The sequence below is a fragment of the Danio rerio genome, chromosome 9, assembly GCF_052040795.2.
Source record: "Danio rerio strain M-AB ecotype USA chromosome 9, GRCz13ab, whole genome shotgun sequence".
Taxonomy (NCBI): Eukaryota; Metazoa; Chordata; class Actinopteri; order Cypriniformes; family Danionidae; genus Danio; species Danio rerio.
Genome location: NC_141029.1, coordinates 36,815,163 through 36,835,920, shown reverse-complemented (window position 1 = coordinate 36,835,920; position 20,758 = coordinate 36,815,163). Strand labels below are relative to the sequence as shown.

At 35.8% G+C, this 20,758-nt stretch overlaps 2 protein-coding genes across 9 annotated transcripts in view; one reads left to right on the top strand and one right to left on the bottom strand.

Moving 5' to 3' along the window:
- tfdp1a (transcription factor Dp-1, a) overlaps positions 1–20,758 on the bottom strand; it is a 53,468-nt gene that overhangs the window by 9,890 nt on the left and 22,820 nt on the right. Inside the window, exons 1-4 of one of the 4 annotated variants that reach the window (NM_213492.2) lie at positions 7,730–7,817; positions 3,690–3,774; positions 3,549–3,615; positions 3,316–3,419 (exon numbers count right to left, since the gene is read on the bottom strand). In NM_213492.2, the coding sequence (NP_998657.1) occupies positions 3,316–3,419; positions 3,549–3,615; positions 3,690–3,701 (183 nt within the window). In that variant the 5' untranslated portion in view covers positions 3,702–3,774; positions 7,730–7,817. Of the gene's footprint in view, positions 1–3,315; positions 3,420–3,548; positions 3,616–3,689; positions 3,775–6,374; positions 7,818–20,758 lie in introns of those variants that run through there. The other 3 variants (XM_087266291.1, XM_087266292.1, XM_087266293.1) reach the window with 3 other exon arrangements.
- Positions 13,226–20,488, top strand: dcun1d2a (DCN1, defective in cullin neddylation 1, domain containing 2a). 5 transcript variants are annotated; one of them, XM_087265886.1, is made up of 7 exons: positions 13,226–13,359; positions 14,435–14,651; positions 18,053–18,221; positions 18,935–19,065; positions 19,167–19,249; positions 19,409–19,505; positions 19,593–20,488. In XM_087265886.1, exons 2-7 carry the CDS (start codon positions 14,477–14,479, stop codon positions 19,670–19,672), a joined length of 735 nt encoding a protein of 244 aa, XP_087122012.1. In that variant the 5' UTR covers positions 13,226–13,359; positions 14,435–14,476; the 3' UTR covers positions 19,673–20,488. The 5 variants fall into 5 exon arrangements, with proteins under 5 accessions (XP_087122012.1, XP_087122011.1, NP_991101.1 ...); XM_087265885.1 differs by having other exon boundaries at positions 13,226–14,223; NM_205538.1 differs by having other exon boundaries at positions 13,259–13,286.

The following is a 20,758-nucleotide window of genomic DNA, read 5'->3' as shown; positions in this document are numbered from 1 at the left end:
GTTGTAGATGCCAACAATTCCTCTAATAAATAAGTTCATGAATAATTTTTTTATTATCATGCGAGTTAAATGGTCAAAATTGTCTAATCATAACACCAGTTGTAAATGGCAAGGTGTCTCCTTCGACTTCTGATTTGATCAACCAATCTTAATATAAAAATGTAAAAACTGTTCCTCAGACAGTAGACAGTACTTAAAGCGAATTCAATTCACACACACCTCTTTCAAGAGCAAGTTTGGATTCACTATTTTGATAAAAGCATGTTAAACTAGTTTATAGTTAACTTAGTTTATAATGTCTAAAATGAAACCTATAAACTTTTTCAGGTTTTTCTTTGGCAAACTTTTGTCATGTAATGTAATGTGTATTCATATAGCACATTTATCGTGTATGGCTATACACCCAAAGAGCAATTTAGTGTATGGGGAGGATTACGAGGCCATGATGGGTAAGGGACGATGGAGGGAATTTGGCCAGGACACCGGGGTTACACCCCTACTCTTTACGATGTGATTTTTACTGACCACAGAGAATCAGGACCTCAGTTTAACGTCTCATCCAAAAGACAGCGCTCACTGACAGTATAGAGTCCCCTTCACTATACTGGGGCATTAGAACTCACACAGAGCACAAGTTGAGCGCCACCCTGTTGGCCTCAAAAACCACTTCCAACAGCAACCAAGTTTTCCCATGTGGTCTCCCATTCAGGTACTGACCAGTCTTAGCCTGGTTATGATGTACTGACAGGTTTCTGACATACTAGTGTGATGGATATACACGAGTCTCATGCATTTGTTGGCTACTCATATCTCCCTTACCACAGAACGTGAAAAATCCCTCGCTAGTAACACACTATGGCGAGGGAGCAGGGATGTATCGTATTGCATAATGATATCAAATTAAATCAAATGACATAATCATAATCGAACTGTGAGACTAGAGTAGGTTCACACACCTATCAGTCAGTGTGTGATGTTTGGCATAATCATGTGACACTACATCTCAGTGAGCTTTTGAATGCATGAAGAAGTCCGTTTTACAGAAAAAATTATTGGACGAAGGTATACTTTCATTTTATTCCCATCAAGCACAAAAATATTTTGTTTACTTTGTAATGCAAGTTGTGAAGATTGAAAATGCAACTCAAAAGGTTTAGGCAGCTGATGGAATACAAAGTGCCATTTCTCACACTAGACTGCTCTGAATTTCACAACACATTACTTTTGAAGTACTCCGGTTGTCTTGTTCATAAAAGTTGCTGGTACCTAAATTATGTTTCATTTGATACCACTTTTTTTATTTTTTATTTTTTATTATGTTATTGTTTAATTATTAATGACTTTTTCCAATTGATGATTTATGCATGAGCATGTTCATTAAAGAAAAAAAAAGGTTATGTTTAATTTTTCCAAACCTGACACAGATGAAATCTCAGATTTGAACCTATGAATTCAGACTTTGAAAACAGCTGGTTTAGGTTCCTCACTCCATTAGGATATTACAAATTGCTTTATGTGGATTAAAAAAAAACTATAAACCAAACATAACCATTCTTGAAAATCAGTCAGCCTAACCTGTCAAATCAGGAGATGGTGTGTGTTTAGCATAATGCAGAACACAAGCAGTGTCTAAGGGTTTTTCCCCCCTGCCTTTTACTATGACCAGGAATACAATCAGCCAGTGCAGTCCATAGTAAAAAGTGACATTTTTTGTCTGCCGGTTTGTTTACTTGAGGGAATTCCATTGACATTTTCCTGCACATTAATACGGACCAATCGAAAAGCAGTTTAGGAAATTTGTTCAATAATATCTGGCCAATGAGTGATGTGGATAGTCACATGACTGCATTTTAGTTCTTTTCAACTGGTTGAGACAAAAGCAATCAGTGTGGTGTGAAAAGGAATCAAAAACAGACAAAAAAAAAAAAAAAGTTACAATGTGTCATTTGTTGCCCTTAATCTGGACCAAATGAACCAAACCACAGATGTGAAAGCACCCTAAAGGCTCCTATACACCGGGACGCTTTTCGTTTGCGTTTATCGTCAGCGTTTTAAGAGACGTTTTTCCGTATTCAAAGCCAAGCAATTTTTACTGGCGTCAAGCAGAAGAGTATGCAAAATCACCATATGCAAAAGAGCAAAAAGCAGCTAAACGTTCATATATAGCCTCTGGACATCTTCTTTAATGTGCGCTCGCATTGACAATTTTGCGCTTGAGAGCCTCCAAGTGCTGTTTACTGTAACTTCAGCAGCTCCGTGCACTTGAACAAAAGTGCTGATCTGATTGGTGGAGAAAGTTATTCAATCAAAGTTCTTTTGCAGTGTAAACATTCATGTGGTCAAATGGGTTTAACAAGACACAAAAGATCACCTGCTTTCAAACCATGTTATATACCTAAGATGCTTCCCAAATTGCATACTTATGCACTATTCTACGCTATTTTGTAGTATAAATAGTGCGTTCACACTGAAAACTCTAAAAATAATAAGTGCACTTTAATTACCCGGATGATGCACTCATTCAGCTGGTAAAATGAAGTGTTTAATGATGGACACTTCACGCACTCAACGACCGCAGGTTTGCTTATGTAGTAGAAGGGGCGGAGTTATCGGACGCACATGTTGGATAACTTTTTTTATTTTGGATGGTGAAAGCAAAATTCTCATACGAGATTGGTTATAGCGCCTCCCGATGGTGAATGCGGCAATACTCACGGCAGGTATTACTTGATAATTCGGCCGTTTATTTAACTTATTTAGCAACCGTCAAACGTCATTAGGGAAACGGTTTGAATTTCCGCTTAGTAAAAAAACATTAGTGTGCCATTTGGGACAACACTACATACATGTACTATCCTGTTGAGTGTGTAAGTTCATAAGTACATAGTGCATGAGTGCATAGTGTGCCATTTAGGACGAAGCTCTAGTCTCCAACCTTGTGATCTTTTTGAGGCATGTTGTGAAGAAATATCACCAAAACAAAGTATTCATATTTTGTTGCACCAAATCACAGATTACAATTGTAGTTTCCATCCATATTCTTTTCATTTGGCTTCTTTCCTGTTCTCTCCCTAAGTTACGAAACAAGGTTTTTTCAAGAGTATTAATGCAGCACACAGATCACTCCAGAGAAAATGATTCAGAACATAACAAAATGAAAAGGTCTTCAAGGAAATGGTAAGGCATCCCAGCTCTCTACAATGTCTATAGCAATTATGACAACCTGATTAAATCTGAAATACACACTTAATTCACAAATAGAACGATTAACACTAGTATGATTTATAGATGCAGTGTTTATGTGACCAAACTCACCATATGTGGTGCAATGTTCACGTTGGAAGGGCCCAGTGTTTTTGGCAACAGCTGTTTTCCAACAGTCAAAGCCTGTGGATGCACCGTTACTAAAGACAGCACACCTGCAGGGGTAGAAGAATACACAGAAGACTTCTAAACGTAGTGCTATGTAAGGTCAAGCAGGTGTCTGTGATTTTGCATAGCATTTTTGCAAGATCTTAAATATAATTCTTCAGAAAGCCTCTTCTTACCTTTGCCAGGGCTCAAGTTTTGATCAATGAAAACCTTCAACTCCCCATTGGCCTCAATCAGACCAGCCTGCGGAGAACGAGATAACCCTCAATGATCATTCTTAGTAGATGACATCTAATAGAGCAACAGAAAATACTCACATCTTTGGCCATGATCCCTGGGGCTGAGGAATTGATGCTTGGTCTAGCTTAAAAACCTGAGCCAAATTTCCACAACAAAACGTCACTGCAAAAAAAAAAAAACGAAAACTGGTTTGGCACAAGAACCGAGGACACTTGAAGACTGTAACCAAGGTTACTACACAAATCTTTGTGTCTCATAATGAAAGTGACTAATGAGGAATGTTTTCAATCGCCACAACAGCCAAAAGTTGCAGTGATCAATGGAATTCATTCTCTTAAAGATGGTTTGTCGATTATGAACAGAGGTTCAGACAGATATGGCAGATCTGTCTAAATTTTCTGTAAGCAAGACCAAAGCAGAAGACAGTACATCCCAAAAGCCATGTTCACAATAAATGGTACAAAATAATAGGGCTGGGCAATTTACCCTAAAATCAAAATCTCAATGAATTGAACATTAACTCGATTAAGATTAAGGAACGATTTTTTTTTTATTTTTTTTTTTGCCCTCATAGCTCAGACAAGTTTTGTACAACAAATGTTCACATATTACCAGTGAAAGATTTTTAAATAAAAGGGTGCATTATTCATTCATTCATTTATTTTCTTTTTGGCTTAGTCCCTTTATTAATCAGAAGTCGCCACAGCGGAATGAACCGCCAACTTATCCAGCATATGTTTTACGCAAGGAGGGGAAAAATTATTTATTGAACATTAATGTTAAACAACTGAGTGAAATCCCCACCACCTACGCTTGTCACTGCTTTCAAACTGACCAATCCCAAAGCCTGCGCTACATGTCGTCACAACATGTAGTTACATTTATTGAGAGGTGCGCTGGACCATACGTATAAGTATACATCAGCCTTAACAGAGCAGGGTCATGCGACTCCACATGCGTTAGGGAAAGTAATTGGGGAAAAAAACAGCCTGGAAAAATTAGAAACATTTATGTTTATGTTTATGAATGTAGATTTAGATTAATTTATAATTAATCACCCATCCCAACAGAATAATATGAATTGATTATGTTGACGCATCTAAATTTCATCACAGGGATATAACTAGGCATCAAAAGAGGGTTTTAATTTAAAAGGGTTAACATATTTAGGGTGTGTTCACATTTGTAGTTCAGATCTCTTGGTTGGGTTGTGTGGTCTGTCAAAATAGTAAATGCTACACTTAGTCCTAATTTGCTAACTGTTAAAACAAAAACTGTTAAAAAAAAAAAGTTTGGTCAGAAAAGAAATGGTGGAGCCCAGCTGAGCTTGGTTCCTCAAGGTTTTTTTCCTTCACTTTCGTCAATTGGTGAAGTTTGTTCATCTTCACTGGCTTGCTTGCTTGGATTGGGACTTGTGGAGCTGTGCATTGATGGATTTGCTCTTCAGTGTTTGGACTTTCAGTAGTAAAATTTAAACCACCCTGAACTGAACTTCAAATGTGAAATCCAGACTAACACGGTTTCAATTTACTAGAATTTCTATGTTAAGCTGCTTTGACACAATCTACAATGTAAAAGTGTTAGAGAAATAAACATTTAATACAAAAATTACATATTTTGTAAGAGAACATCCAAAACATTGCTGTGTGCTGGGCTAAACACACTTATAGTGGAAAGCCTATAAAACATGAAGGCTAAAGGAGTCAAAACTGTGACATTAAGAACTTTGATTGCAAGAAGACTCCTTTTCAAAACCTGTACTCAACCATAAGAAGCAGTATTTCTTCTAAAAATATATGTATGATAGTGCACTGTCTTTTTTGTGGTCACATATTGTGACATGTTTTAGTTTGCAAGGAAGTATATTGTGTTGCATCGCAATCATGCCAAAACCTATTTTTCCAGCAGTGATGGTCTGCTTGTTTGGTCCACAACCATGGCAGCGTTCACACTTATTCAAATGATCCAACAGAGCAACTGCACCAGAGATAATTCTAATCAAACCAAACCCACCAAGTGTCAATGAACACACCCTTACATCTTTAGCACAAGCCTAAACAATACAAGTTTACACGAATGTTTATATATTAACATCTCAATGCAGTGTTTAGCCAAGATGTTTTACTTGATGATATTATTTACATGTGGATTAAAACATCACAAGTGTATTGAGATGAGACCCAAACACTTTCAAGCACTGTGTGAATTCAAAGTTAGTTCGATTCGGTGTTTGCTAAAGAAGTCGCAATTTTTAAAATGCTGTCTAGGTAGGACGCTCACAAGGTTTGGAAACACTGTCATGGTTGATGAAAACGAGGCCCGCCAGCTCTCATGCAGCTTTTATTACCAGACAAAGACCTCGACGAATCGTATCATCTCTTTAACATCAAATCTCGAACTCCTACACCCAAACCCCTCGTGCAATATCCTGAAAAACATCCATATGCAACAGTTCCTGTCGTTTTGAGTAACTTTTCTTGCAAAAGGAAAGGGCCCTTAAATACAAAAATATCAAGTGTCTCAAGTAATAAAAAAGCGTGTAAACGCATCAAGCAGAACGATAATCTGCTTCATTCGTTTACTTTTTCCGCTCCAAACATAATGCACAATCGAAGCAGTGTGCACTATTATAAAGCGTGTTAGCCCAGTTAGCTAGCAGCCTTTCAAACACGTTTTGCAACGAACCCTGGTCCTAATTGTGATCAAAACGTGCTTCTCGTGTTTAAATGCGAGCAGATCGGGTATTGTGCATGTGCTCGTACCGTTTTGCAAACGAATCGGACTTAAATGGCCATCTGGAAATGAAGTCTGTAAACTTTCCTCTGAACTTACAGTCCTGAAGCCCTTTGCCTTCTTAGGTGCTGTTTTTGTTGGCATAGCCAGTTAGCAAGAGGACAGAGGAAGAGGAGGTCTGAAGCCCATCTCTCAAACAGGAAACAAAAATAAATCAAATAATATGAAAAATAAAAACCCATGTGCGGTGAATGAGCGTGCTTTTGAAACGAGCTTGCACTTGGGAGATGTTTGATTGTTAGATCATGGCACATTCATAAACCTCAAAATGGATGCGGATGTTTTAAGCATGCACATACAAGACGCATGCAAACTGTAAATCCCTATAAATAATTCCAAATAAAAGAACTAAAATTATCAATATATATTATATAGAGTTTAATAAAGAATAATCTTAAGCAAATATATGTATATAAACGGCCACATTATTAAGCAACACAGTTGACAGTCACAACACCTATTCAGCTGGAGGGTCACAGAATTCGTTGGCTTCAACAGCAACACAAGTTAAACAACCGATTATACTCTAAAAACGGAAAATAGCCGTTCATAATGGGACATAATTATTTGCAAACATTCATGAACTAATTGAACAAACAGGATGGTTTTGGTTTAATGCCTGGCAGCCATTTTACATGGTTGCTAAAGCAAAGCCAACATGCAGTGATGCTAGCTGAGGTGACAGGTCCTTCTGTCGTCAAAAACTACTTATTAATTGAACAAAATCCTCGTGCTTATGCGATAGTAACAATAACAACTGTTTCTTTAGTTTCAAAAGTCTTTAAAACACGCTTTAAAGCGAATTAAAATAAAACTGTTAAGCTAGCGACCAGGCGAGCTAGTAACGTCAAGCTAACTTCCACTCAAATCGAGGTCATCTCGACAGCTTTATCATAATCAATCTACGATCCCCTTACTATTGTTTATTACACGTCCAGTTTTGCCTGCCAATGCTTTTTTGTACGATCGGTAAAGATCAGGGACGATTTTCTATTGCACTACACTGACAGAAACACTTGACATGGCTTAGCATGTTGGCTAACACAAGCCATCTGAGACAGACAGTTTTAATATTTCACCTATATGATAATGAATCAGGACTGATGGTTAACAGACTAACGGCCTCAGATAGCAGATGTACAACTGCATACAGTCGCACGCTGTTGTTTTAGAACGAGTTTGCTGTCAAACGCACTTATTTTGTGTTAAATTATTACAAGCGCAGATAAAAGACAGCTTCTTTATGCACTGGTGATATATAAAAACGGAAAACATCGCTCAAAGCTGTCTGTGTGGACTCGGAGCCCCCCCTGGTCTCACTTACGGTCGGTTGCATCCGCCTTCAACTGTCTAGCGTAGAATGAATAGGAGCGCACAGTAGAACCTGCTCCCTCTCTAGGTCTGTAAAACTGAGCTTGGCGGTGTCGACGCCACGGGAAACCCGATTGGACGATGATGCTCGTGACGTCGAAAAAACGTATTACAAAAGACACGCCCGCGCTAAATTCTGATTAGACGGAGCGCTACAAAAGCTGTGTTGACATGTTCTCATTGGTTGATTATACTGGATTCCACCCACTGCGTCTGAGGGTGGAGCGTGCGTAGGTATATATGTAAATAAAGAGAATAAAAAATGGTTCATGTGTATTAAATGTCTAATATATGTTTATTAATACCACCCAATACAATAAGAACATCTGTTACCAGTGTATAAATGTCTAATTACCGCTTTCATATCACTTTCTCGGGTTATATTTTCAATTAGACCGCTTCCCCTTTGCACGGTAGTCATCCTGTTTATTTATTTAGATCTCAGTACTGTAAAAGTACTAAACATTTGAACCTAAGCTTAGATACAGACACCATATCAATTTATTACAGGTTTGTGGTGCAAAATAGTGCACTGGTATCCATTTAACTGTATTTAGGAAATGAAAAGGAAAAGGTAAACTCTTTCTTAGCTCTTTAAGTGTATTTGTTGGCTTGTTAGCCAAGTTACGATTAATAAATTGTGTTTTCATTTTAAATAATTGAGAAAAGATGTATAAAAAACAACATAAAATACGTTTAGAGGCGTTTAGTATTATGCACAAGTCAATATTTATGAAGTACAAATCATAATGTACAAATCAGCAAAATAATAAATTAGACTATTTTATTTGCTCATTATATAAAATATAAAATTGAAACTTTAAGTCATTAGGTCACATTTTGGTTTTAGGACTGTAACATGTTTATCAGTATTCATGCTGCCCCCACAGACAGGACTGTATACAGTATGTTTTATACAGATAACTAATGGAGAAGTGTTCAAAAAGGGTGTCACCATTTAGTGTCACTATCATTTTCAGGTCTCTGGGTGGGTATATTTGAAGAAGTTATTTGAATTAAATACTGTACATCAAGGGTGCCCAAACCCGGTCCTTGAGGGACGGTTTCCTCCATTTTTTAGGTGTAACCCCAATTAAACACACCTGAACTAGCTAATCAAGCTCTTTCTAGGTATACTAGAAACTTCCAGGCAGGTGGGTTAAGGAAAGTTGGAGCTAAACTATGCAGGACACCGGCCCTCCAGGACCAAGTTTGAGCACCCCTGCTGTACATTTATAAATGTCGAATTCTTACCTAAACAGAGTACATAAACACAGTTAGGTAGCAGTGGTGTAAAGTAACTAATTACAAATACTCAAATTACTGAAAATTGAGTAATTTTTCTCAGAAATTGTAATTTACCAAGAAGTTTTATAAATGTGTACTTTTACTGTCCCTTGAGTACATTTTTAGTGCAGTATCGGTACTTTTACTTCTTTGCTTCAACCTGCAGTCACTACTTTATTTCTTTCTTGTCCATGGGAATTGGCTAAAGTAGAAAAAAATAGTTCTGTGATTCTTGTCCAATTAAATCACACATAGAAAGTAAATCGCATAATAATGAACAACATCAACACGTGGGCGTTTTCTAAATGCAGCAAACCCTTTGGAAGCATTAAAAATGTCCCAGAAGATGTTCAAAATATTTACCCACATTGACGCACAGACTTTTAATACACTGGGCATCACTGATGAGAAAATAAATGTCAACTTTAATAAAAAAGAATGTCGTCTGTATGATGACTGAAATCACCAAACAGCTTTAAACAATCGCTAAATGGAACGAATAAAAAATGGAAGGACGAACTGAACAAAGGAAGGACTGAACTAATGAAGGAAGAAAAGACTAAAAAAATGAAGGAAGAATTCAAGGAAGGACTGAACAAACTAAGGAAGGAAAAGAAGGAAAGAGGGAAGGAAAGAACAAACAAATGAATGAACAAAGGACCTAAAGAAAGAATCAGGAAAAATTATGAACAAAAGAATTAATGAATGAGCGAACAAATGAAGGGAGGAATGAAGGAAGGTGGAAATGAACAAATGAATAAAGGAAGAACAGAACAAAGGACCTAATGAAGAAAGTAACAAAAATATAAACGAACAAAGGACTAAATGAATAAAGTGTTCAAGGAAGAACTGAACAAACTAAGAAAGGAAGGAAGGAACGAACAAATGAACAAAGGACCTAATAAAGGAAAGAACAAAAATATAAATGAGCGAACAAATAAAGGGAGGAACGAAGGAAGGACCAAATAAATGAAGTAAGGAATGAACAAATGAATGAATGAAGGAGAGACAGAACAAACAATGGAAGAAAGGTTGAAGGGAACAAACGAATATACAGTAGGAAGAACACTAAATGCACTACAGAATGTTACAATCACACATCCCTGCACAAACTGGATGTAAATGCAAAACTACTTTTTACAGCGTAATACTCACTACTCACTACTCTTGAGTACTTTTGAAAGGTCTACTTTTTACTCATACTTTGAGTAATATTTACAACAGATACTTTTACTCTACTTGCACTACATTTTTAGGCAAGTCATGTTAGGCAAGGTACTTTTACTTGCGTATGATTTTTCAGTTCTCTTTTCACCACTGTTAGGTAGTATATAAACAGAATAACCATAAACAAATACACATAGACTAACATAAACAAATGTTCCTTTCAGCAAATCACCTAATAAATCTGACAAATAAACATATAACTCAATATATATTGCAACATTGTGTTCATGTGCTTGGATGTAAACACAAGCTTGCTTAGAAATAACTGCCATGCCATAAATCAAAGAAGAACTGTTGCAACATATGTTGTGTCTGGGTTTATTTAAACTAGCTGCAGGTATCCCCTGTTGCAACATGCATGGAGATCTAAAATTAGATATTATATTACATTGATCTGAGAAACATGTTCACGTCAGTCCATTTTGCTCTGTTCACACTAAACATCCAACAGTGTTATCCACTCAAAGGTTTAGGCATACTGCACTGGTCAGCTGAACATGCTGAAAGTAGGTCATAACCAGTGTTAGATTATGCTAGCAGAGTCTGTAGATTGTGCTACTGAAAGATAACAGTAATACTACTACTACTACTACTACTACTACTACTACTACTACTAATAATAATATATATACAATTGCAGTCAGAATTATTAGCCCTCTTCGATTTTTTCTTCTTTTTTAAATATTTTCCAAATAATATTTAACAGAGCAAGGACATTTTTTACAGTATGTCTGATAATATTCTTTCTTCTGGAGAAAGTCTTATTTGTTTTATTTTGGCTATATAAAAGCAGTTTTTAATTTTTTATGTACCATTTTAGGGACAAAATTATTAGCCCCTTTAAGCTATATTTTTTCTCGATAATCTAAAGAACAAACCACTGCTACAATAACTTGCCTAATTCCCCTAACCTGCCTAGTTAACTTAATTAACCTAGTTAAGCCTTTAAATGTCACTTTAAGCTGTATAGAAGTGTCTTAAAAATATCTAGTAAAATATGATATACAGTCATAATGGTAAAGATAAAATAAATCAGTTATTAGAAATGAGTTATTAAAATTATTATGTTTATAAATGTGTTGAAAAAAATCTTCTCTTCCTTAAACATAAATTGGGGGAAAAATAAGCGGTCTAATAATTGAGGGGGGCTAATAATTCTGACTTCAACTGTATATATAATGTTAATAATTCAAAATAAAATGCACAGTATCCAGGGCTTTGCTGTACTTTAGATGATTTTATGGACTTACCACAATAACGATTAATTTGTTTGGGTACAATGTATTTACTGTGTTCACTTAGTATTAAAAAACTCTTTTGCTATTGAGCTCCATGTTATTTTAGGTGTTTAGTGGGGACCAGTAATTTTAGGGTGGGAATGGGAGCATGTTTCTTAATGTGTTTTTATATGTGTCCAGTTACTGTTCACACAATGTTGTATTAACTTCGATTGTTTGCCTTTAATATATATATATATATATATATATATATATATATATATATATATATATATATATATATATATATATATATATATATATATATATATATATATATATATATATATAAATACAGTCTTCATTTCAGTTGGTTTATTGTCTAGTATTATTTGTATATCACAGTGTTTTATTGCTTTTTTATTAACTATTTTAGTATTTTCTTTTTTTCGTAATTGAATTCTAAGCCATTATTTTTACTCTCCTCCTGTTCCTCACCCTGATTTTGACAGTAATTAAAGATGTTATTACAGAAATGTGTAGGCATGATTTTTAAAGATGAAGTATAATGTAGATACATAAAAAGTGTATTTATAACACTTTCATTTACATATATTAGTTAAGAATTTATATTATTAATAGAAAGTGCATCCAAATGTTTTTTTTGTTTTTTTCAAATTACACTAGATTTTTATTTATGTAATTCCCTTGAGTTGGTAGCTTAAATAAATACTAAATAAAGTCTGACAAATTATATATTATATTATATTATATTATATTATATTATATTATATTATATTATATTATATTATATTATATTATATTATACTATATTATATTATATTATATTATATTATATTATATTATATTATATTATATTATATTATATTATATTATATTATATTATATTATATTCTTTAGACAAAGACAAAGTAAAAAAAAATTAAAATTTTTTTAATATCATAGTTATTCATATTTAGTACACATTTTTAAATTTAAACTTGATAATTGTATCATATTGCACATGATTTTGTAGTTATATGATTATTAGTCACTTTAATATTAATATTAGATGCTTAAACTCAAGATGCTAAGTTTTTATTAAAGTTTTCCACGTGAAATGATGATTGAGATGAGTATCATCTAAATACATTTTTCCAATGTTTTAAAAAAACTGGAGATAAAAAACCTGAACACATTCCTAAAACAAATGCTTCACGACACAATATGAATACAGTAAAATAGTTTGGACTTTTCCAGTGTTAAAAAAATGAGTGAATCATTTGAACCAAATCAACTTTTTTTTTTATTGTATCTCTGATCATTTTTTATTTTGCGATGTCAACCTCAAATTTGAAATTGCTAATTATTTTCTTAAACTTCTAGAAGTTTTTATAGATAGCCTAACAATTCTAACTCTTAAACATTTCAGTAATCCAACCCTAAATTGAAAATTGCATTTTCAGTTCATGCTTAAAAATGCTAATATAAATATACATGGCTGTACCAAATCCTCAACAATACAAAGTATTGCATTGTTTAAATAAAATATAGTATTATTTGATTCAATGAGATGTTGTTTTAAATACAAAATCGTTTATTTTTGACCGTCACGCGAAGAGCACCAGAGAGTTAATCAAACTACAACTCCCAACACATCACTGTTTCACCGCGCAGACTCGCTGGGGTTCTAGCGCATTCCCTTGATGCCTACACGCATGCGCAGTCGTTCATGGGAGCATTGGGTATCAATTTGGTCAAACAGCGGGTGATAAAATGGTAGGTGACATATAAATTAAAAACATTGCTGTCGTTTTCTGCTTCTGTGTTCGACGGAGAAGATCTGGCAAACGTAAATATTTGCGCCTTGTTCGAGTTGTTGTCTGCGCGTGTCGCACCGAGAATGCTCAAAATTGTGTGTATGTTTTGTATGGGCAGGAAGGTCAGTTGTTGATGTTTTGGGAGTTCAGCATGTACCTTCCCGCCTATGTGCCCTATATGTAATGCATAGTGCATATGAGGATGAATAATAACAGGCGCTTTACCCAAGCATGCACGCCGTTAACCCTGATGCTCTGTTTTGGGTTTTAAGGACCCCGTTAACACCTCAAAATCGTTGAACAATCAGGCTAGACGTCATGACTTTTTTTAAAATGCCTTCAAAACAAAAAGGTTTCAGCTTGATGACGTTAAAATAGCTTCATATTAATAACAAACTCAGTTCTGCTATGTTGTCATCCCCAAGTTCAAATTCTGCTAGATAAAAACAAAAGCACCAGAATTTGTGAATGTCTACTCAAACAGATTAGGGGTCTGAGGGCCCCCAAACAACCAGGCAGTCAATGTCAGCAGAACAGGAGGGTTAAGTGACACCCAAAGCCACTCCATAAAATGTCAAACGTCAGACTTTTAGCCCTGCCCTTTAAACCCAGCCTGGTTGTTTTCCAGATTGTTATAAACATGTCTTGAGTGGGCTATTAAACTTTTTTTTGTGCAGTGTTCTGCTTTCATGTCTTGTGATGACCAGTTGTTTTGAACTTGTGAAAAAAAATAGAGTTAAAAGAGCTTACTGTGCATGGATGGAAATAACTGTCGGGTAACCCGGTTGTTTTGCACTGGCCGCCCTGAGCTTGCCATCTCATATTACATGCCAAGCGCAAGTGGCCTGTCACAGGTCCTCACATGCTTGGTGCTTCAGTCGAACTTGCTCTGACCGGTAGAATGTCCTTTCAAATTGACACATTAGTGTGGACGTTTTGTGTTTACGGTTGTCCCCGTTGTCCGCTTTAGTCTTGTGTGCCTGAATGTGTGTAATTTTCTCTCTCTGTATGTTCGTTTGTGTCTCCTTCTGTTTGTATACAGTGCTGAATGTATTCCTGCGTCTGTCTGAGTTCATGTCTGAGGGCATATCTTTTGTGTCCACACAGCATAAACTAAAATCCTCCCAAAAGGACAAGGTACGGCAGTTCATGTCCTTCACTCAAGCCGGGGAGAAGACCGCCGTTTACTGCCTCACTCAAAATGACTGGAAACTAGAGGTGGCCACCGACAACTACTTTCAGAACCCAGATTTGTACCACAAGGAATCCATGAAAAGCTCAGTGGACCGAAAGAAGCTGGAGCAGCTTTACAATCGATATAAAGGTGAGGTTTCTTTACGTTTCCTTAAAATTTGAGTATTCCTTTAAATTCAATTCATTGTCCTATAGCTGTTTGAACCATTGCACGCTAAAAAGTGCTATTTTACAATTGTTACTTAACTATTTTTTTGTTGTTGGTTTTGCCGAATGATTCCAATATAAAGCTATTTTACTTTTCTATTCAGACTGGGCTGTTCCCTCATGGGGACTGTCATTTTGAGATCACACGACCAGCTGTGTCATTCAGTCCAACTGAGTTGCTAATAATAAAAACAACAAGTTTACTTTAAATAGTTCTTAGCCAGTGCTTAAAGCTGGGATGAAGTGGAAAACATTCTCTAAATGCATTATAACAATTTAATTGTAAACGTTATTATTATATTATATATTCAATTTAGGGCTGGGCAATAATGCAATCTCGATAATTATCTTTAGGGACCCCCTCGAAAATGAGATGATTCATCTCTAGGGGCTATCCCATTCATTAAATAAATTAAAATGTTCCATATTAAACGATAACGGTAAATATTTCGGTATAAGTTATTAATGCCTTTATATTTAAAAGACTTACCCAACAATGACTGAAGCCACAAAAATTAGAGGGTTCATAAAATGGCATAACATATTTTCAGGGTCCAACAATTTGGGTCAAACTTTATTTTGATGGTCCGTTTTTTGAATTATTTTACATTTGCATCTACATGCGATCTAATTCTCATTAGTTTTTTAACTAGACTATTAGGGTTAGTGTAAGTTGACATGTACTTGCAAAGTTTCTTATAGTCTGTTAAATGTCTGTTGAAGGAGCAGTATTAACAGACATTAAGCGGACAGTCTACTACTACTCAAATGGACCATCAAAATAATGTGATACCAAAATTTGGTTCATCTCTGACATCTACACACTTTTAGATTCCCATTGTTGAACATTTCTGCTGTTTAATTGGCTCTTTGATCAGTACAGAGTAAAAAAAAAGTCCAGAGCTTATCATTTTTATTGACATAAAGTTTATTTCGATTTGATATAATATGGTTTATCAGTCCAGCGCTAATTCACTTGTATTGCAACTTTTCTCAAAGTCAAAGATTTTTGTGGTCTAAAAGAACTGAATTTGTGGAGATAATTGTGACATTTCTTGTGTTGTTTTGCTGTGAAAAATACCACAGAAAACATTCCAGAGCATTACAGAGCTACCATTGTGCTCTGTAATTCACAAAACGCAAACACTGAAACTAATGTACAATTTGATGTTGTATAATTAAACTCTGTTACTGCATGAAGCAAAACAACCAGCTTTGAGGGGGGAATTACAACATTATCAAAGTTTGATTTAAAGCAAAGAAGTATAAGAAAATATGAGGTACAAGTTCATTGCAAAATAAGTATTTATACAATTACTTAACTTTTTAGAGAGAGTAGGGAAACCATCTCAATAATGTAATACAGTAGATGGAGCAAAATATCTCATTTGGCATGCTTTGGTCATGGCCAATCTGATTGGTGGAATTTTCTGTGTTGCATCATGGGTAATGTAGTTTTTTCTGCAAGAATTTTGCTAATAAACAGGACTGTTTTAAAATAAATTGCAAATAGGTTTAACAAAAACATAACTTTAATTAACAATCTAATAGCTAAGTTTTAATTAAAATTTAGTTTGAATTAAAATTGTCTTCTGGAACCTGACAGTTGAGCTCTGTAGTGAATAAAAAAAATCAGGAAGTTAAACAAGTTTAAAAAAATCAGCGTCATTTTTTCTTGGTGAGAAGCAGTGTTTGTAATAGAAAGTAGCACAGCCTGTTGTGTTTACAGTGGCAACTTCAACCTTTTTTACACAGCATACAGAGAGTGTGGGTAAATTTAACTAGCTGATGGAAAAGATGTCACTCAGAGCGTTCACACTTGTATGTGTGCTTACAGCGAGAGCGGGGGTTGACTGTCAGAAGTTTAGCGATTGAGTCAATACACAAAGCCTACTCAGAGATGGCCCTTTGCTGACTGCGCGCTTGTAAGTCTGTGGGAAATCTGCAGCAATTTAGAAAAAATGCTTTACAAATATTGCAAAGATGCTTGAATTTTGCATTAAATTCTGCAATTGCTGAATCCTAGAGGGAGAATTTCAACCAATTTTGTCTCCATAAACCTATATATAAACAACTATATACATTCAGAACTTCTTCCATCCAGTCATCCACAAAAATATATAGCCAAGCCACTGCCATATAAATATTTTTCATTTTCTAATGATCCATTGCACTTGTTTGTGTCACAATAAGTTATAACTGACCTGTTGCTCTTTATTTACATTCTGACCCTTGTATCATGTTCAAAAGCTGTGACTTCTGTGTTGTAAGACATTGCATTAAATGTAAATTACTTAAAATCAATTGATGCCCCCCCCTCTTGCCCCCAAGAGATTTGCTATATGCATTACACTAGAAAACACTGCAAATTAACAAAGAACATCTTCAATATTTTTTTTTTTATTTGAAGCTGCCTTAAAATAAAATTAGCTGTTTAAACATTAGACTGTAAACATTAAAAATCACTATGACATATGTCATAGTATACAACTTAAATAGTGGAATTTAGGACATCGTTCAGAGCTTATCATTGTTATTGAATTTATGACATATGTCATAGTATACAACTTATTAGATTTAGTATACAACTTAGTATACAACTTAAATAGTTGTATACTATGACAACTTAAAGTCTGTGTGAACCAGAAGTTGCAGAGACCTTTAATTCAGTATGTTGATGTACCTCCAACTGAAACAGACTCTTGGGTGGGATTGGGGTTTTATTTTGCGCATTCCCTCATAGCAACCTTAATGGTAAGAGAGGATATTAAAATGCAGTTGCAATGGAAGCCTACAGGTTGACGTGTCCAAACACAAGAAAATTACCAGCGTTTTATTGAAGATTACCACCAGGGGATTAACTTCCACAGATTAATTAAGAATAAGAATAACAATGTGAGCTTGCAAAATAAATTTAGTACATTTGAATTCCAGTCCGACTTTAAAAATCAGAATATGCCAAATTGTCCTAGAACATAATGTAAGGCCAGCTTTATCGAGTGGAACAATAAAAAGTCTAAACAAACTCCTCTTGTTAGCAATAAAGCAAAACCTGCAGTTCTCATGTCATGAGTGAGGAAGAATGACATGATCTTTATAAAGAAATGTCATGCATTCACAAATCCTTATAAAACTCCAAAACCATTGGCATGAAGAAGCGCCAGAAAAACATAAACAAAAACATACTCTGAGGCCCATGTAATAACAAATTAGAAAAGAAACTTAGAAAAGTTTTTTTTTTTTTTTTTTTTTTTTTAAATCTACACATACTAGGATAATTTTTTTTATTTTGAGTCACTTAAGTGTTGTGCTTTTCTCCCTCAGATCCCCAGGATGAGAATAAGATCGGGATTGACGGAATTCAGCAGTTTTGTGATGATCTCAATCTGGATCCAGCGAGCATCAGTGTTCTGGTTGTGGCATGGAAGTTTCGTGCAGCAACCCAGTGTGAATTCAGCAAGAAAGAGTTCATCGATGGCATGACAGAGCTGGGGTGAGATTTGATATCATTCATTCATTCATTTTCTTTTTAGCTTTGTCCCTTTATTAATCAGGGGTCGCCACAGCAAAATGAACCGCCAACTAATCCAGCATATGTTTTACATGGCAGATGCCAGCTGCAACCCAACACTGGGAAACACCCATACACACTCATTCACACATATAAACTATGGCCAATTTAGCTTATTTAATTCACCTATACTGCATGTCTTTGGACTGTGAGGGAAACCCACGCAAACACGGGGAGAACATGTAAACTCCACACAGAAATGCCAACGTACCCAGCTGGGGCTCGTACCAGTGACTTTCTTGCTGTGAGGTTATCAGGCTACCCACTTGGCCAACAGATGCCAAAGATTTGACATCATTACTTAAAACTGCGCACACTGTTGACAGTTTTTAGGGTGTGTGGCGGATGGGAATATCAGTAAAGGTGTACGTTTTAGATGATCACACTTTAAATGTGCTACGACCAAAACACCTGTTTCTGTGACAGTCCTCTGGCCTGAAAGCCACAGAAAATTGAGCTAATCTCAAATGCTTGATGTCTTTCAAATCCTTTTGCACATTCAGATTTGCTGAATGAAGCTGTAGTTGAAATACAGTGAGGTTTAAATTGCTCGGTATACATCTTTTGATTCTGAATGAATGACATGTGAATGAGCCTTTAATTAGACTGACAGTGAGCTTTCATTTCATCCGCAGGTGTGACAGTCCAGAGAAACTTCGAGCACTTCTGCCCAGATTAGAACAGGATCTGAAAGACAGCGGAAAATTCAAAGATTTCTATCAATTCACCTTCAACTTTGCCAAGAATCCAGGGCAGAAGGGTTTAGGTAATGACACTTTGAATTCTTTTCCCCTTCTCTTTCTGCTTCACTATGAATAAACAGTCTTATGTTTTACCATTTTAACCGTCAAACTGTCTCCATTTTAGATTTAGAGATGGCAGTAGCATATTGGAACCTGGTTCTGGCTGGACGTTTTAAGTTCCTAGACCTCTGGAACAGATTTTTATTGGTAAGTCATTACACCACTGGACTCTTGACTCTCTTTTGCACTGAAAATGAATTAAAATGGGCATTCTGGCTGCTACCAGCCATTTTAACCACATAGTGGAAGAATTTCCTTCTGCAATTAATTTAAATGCTTACTGTTTGCTATCCTTATTTTGCACAGGAGCATCATAAGCGATCAATTCCCAAAGATACGTGGAACTTGCTTCTGGATTTTGGCAATATGATTGCAGATGACATGTCAAACTATGATGAAGAAGGTGAGACTAAATGGCTAATTGGATCTTTATTGCTTGTTTTTTTAAAGAAAGAAGAATTTTAATCATGTGACATCATCCTTTTTTTAGGAGCATGGCCTGTACTCATCGACGACTTTGTGGAATATGCTCGGCCAATTGTGACGGGATCAAAGCGCAAAACTGTATAGTAATGCTACCACTGGGCGAGAACTCACGCCTTGGTCGCCTCATTGACTTTGTAGTTTTTTTAAAGACTTGTAAGCATAATAAGAGAGAACTAAGAGCAACACTTGAAACCGACAAGCTTTGCAAAAGGAAAACAGGATGGAAAAGACGCCTCAGACCTCCACGCGCCACACGGGAAGGACAAGAGTGCGAGACTCGAAATTTCTTATAGAGCCATCAAATGCACATGGCCAGCTATATTTGCACTGGCGACTCAATTCTAGCCCGAAACCTCTGGAGATTTTGGGTGGAAAACTTCGAACCTAGTACCTCATCTCCATAGCAGTCAGTGTCACTCTGTAGGGCTGAGTCCTCATTGCTTTTACCCACTTTTCACAGTCTGAATTACGGAATAGTCTCTCCAGTTTCGTTTTAGATAATGTACGCATCTGTCCGGGTGTGTATCTCATGCAGGACTTGATGCTGATCATGTCCACTTTTTATGCCAGATGTTCATGGGCAGCACAGCATGCAGCTCACAACACCAGCACTATTGTTACAGTTGTAAAATACTGTATCTACTGCAGCAGTATGTACAGAGAGAAATGTATTATCAGTGATGTTTTATTATATGAAATATGAGACATATGAAAGAAAAGCGTGGTCAAAACAAGATGCCTCCATGCCATGTTCTTGTGTGATTTTTAGGTCAAACGTGTCATCTGCCCTGTTGCGAAACTTGTAACAAACACGGTTCAGTGTTACTCTTTCTTTCTTTTCTTTTCCTTTTTTGTTTTGTTTACCAGATTTATGTTAAAGAAATAAATTATTGCCCTTTATGTTCTTCTCAATCTTTAACATCCCTCTTATTCGTTAACAGAACACAATTAATAGTGTTTACTTTGAAACATTCTCCCGTCGATATCAGAAAGTCGACACACTCATTCACTTCATGAATCACAATACTTATGCAAAGCAAAGTTCTAAGCACATTAGGTTTGCACCAAACATGCAGGACATTGAGGATCATTTTAGTGTCTTCAGAACGCAATTTTCTACTAAAAGCTTTCAGGTCTGGCATGTGGTTTCTAGCTAAATCCATGCATGCT

Excerpts from the sequence above, each read along its gene's own strand:
- dcun1d2a (XM_087265884.1), top strand. The coding sequence starts at position 14,312 with ATGTGTGTAATTTTCTCTCTCTGTATGTTCGTTTGTGTCTCCTTCTGT. Across the intron at positions 14,652-18,052 it reads GCTTTACAATCGATATAAAG|ATCCCCAGGATGAGAATAAG; the intron begins GTGAGGTTTCTT and ends TTTCTCCCTCAG. Across the intron at positions 18,222-18,934 it reads GATGGCATGACAGAGCTGGG|GTGTGACAGTCCAGAGAAAC; the intron begins GTGAGATTTGAT and ends TTTCATCCGCAG.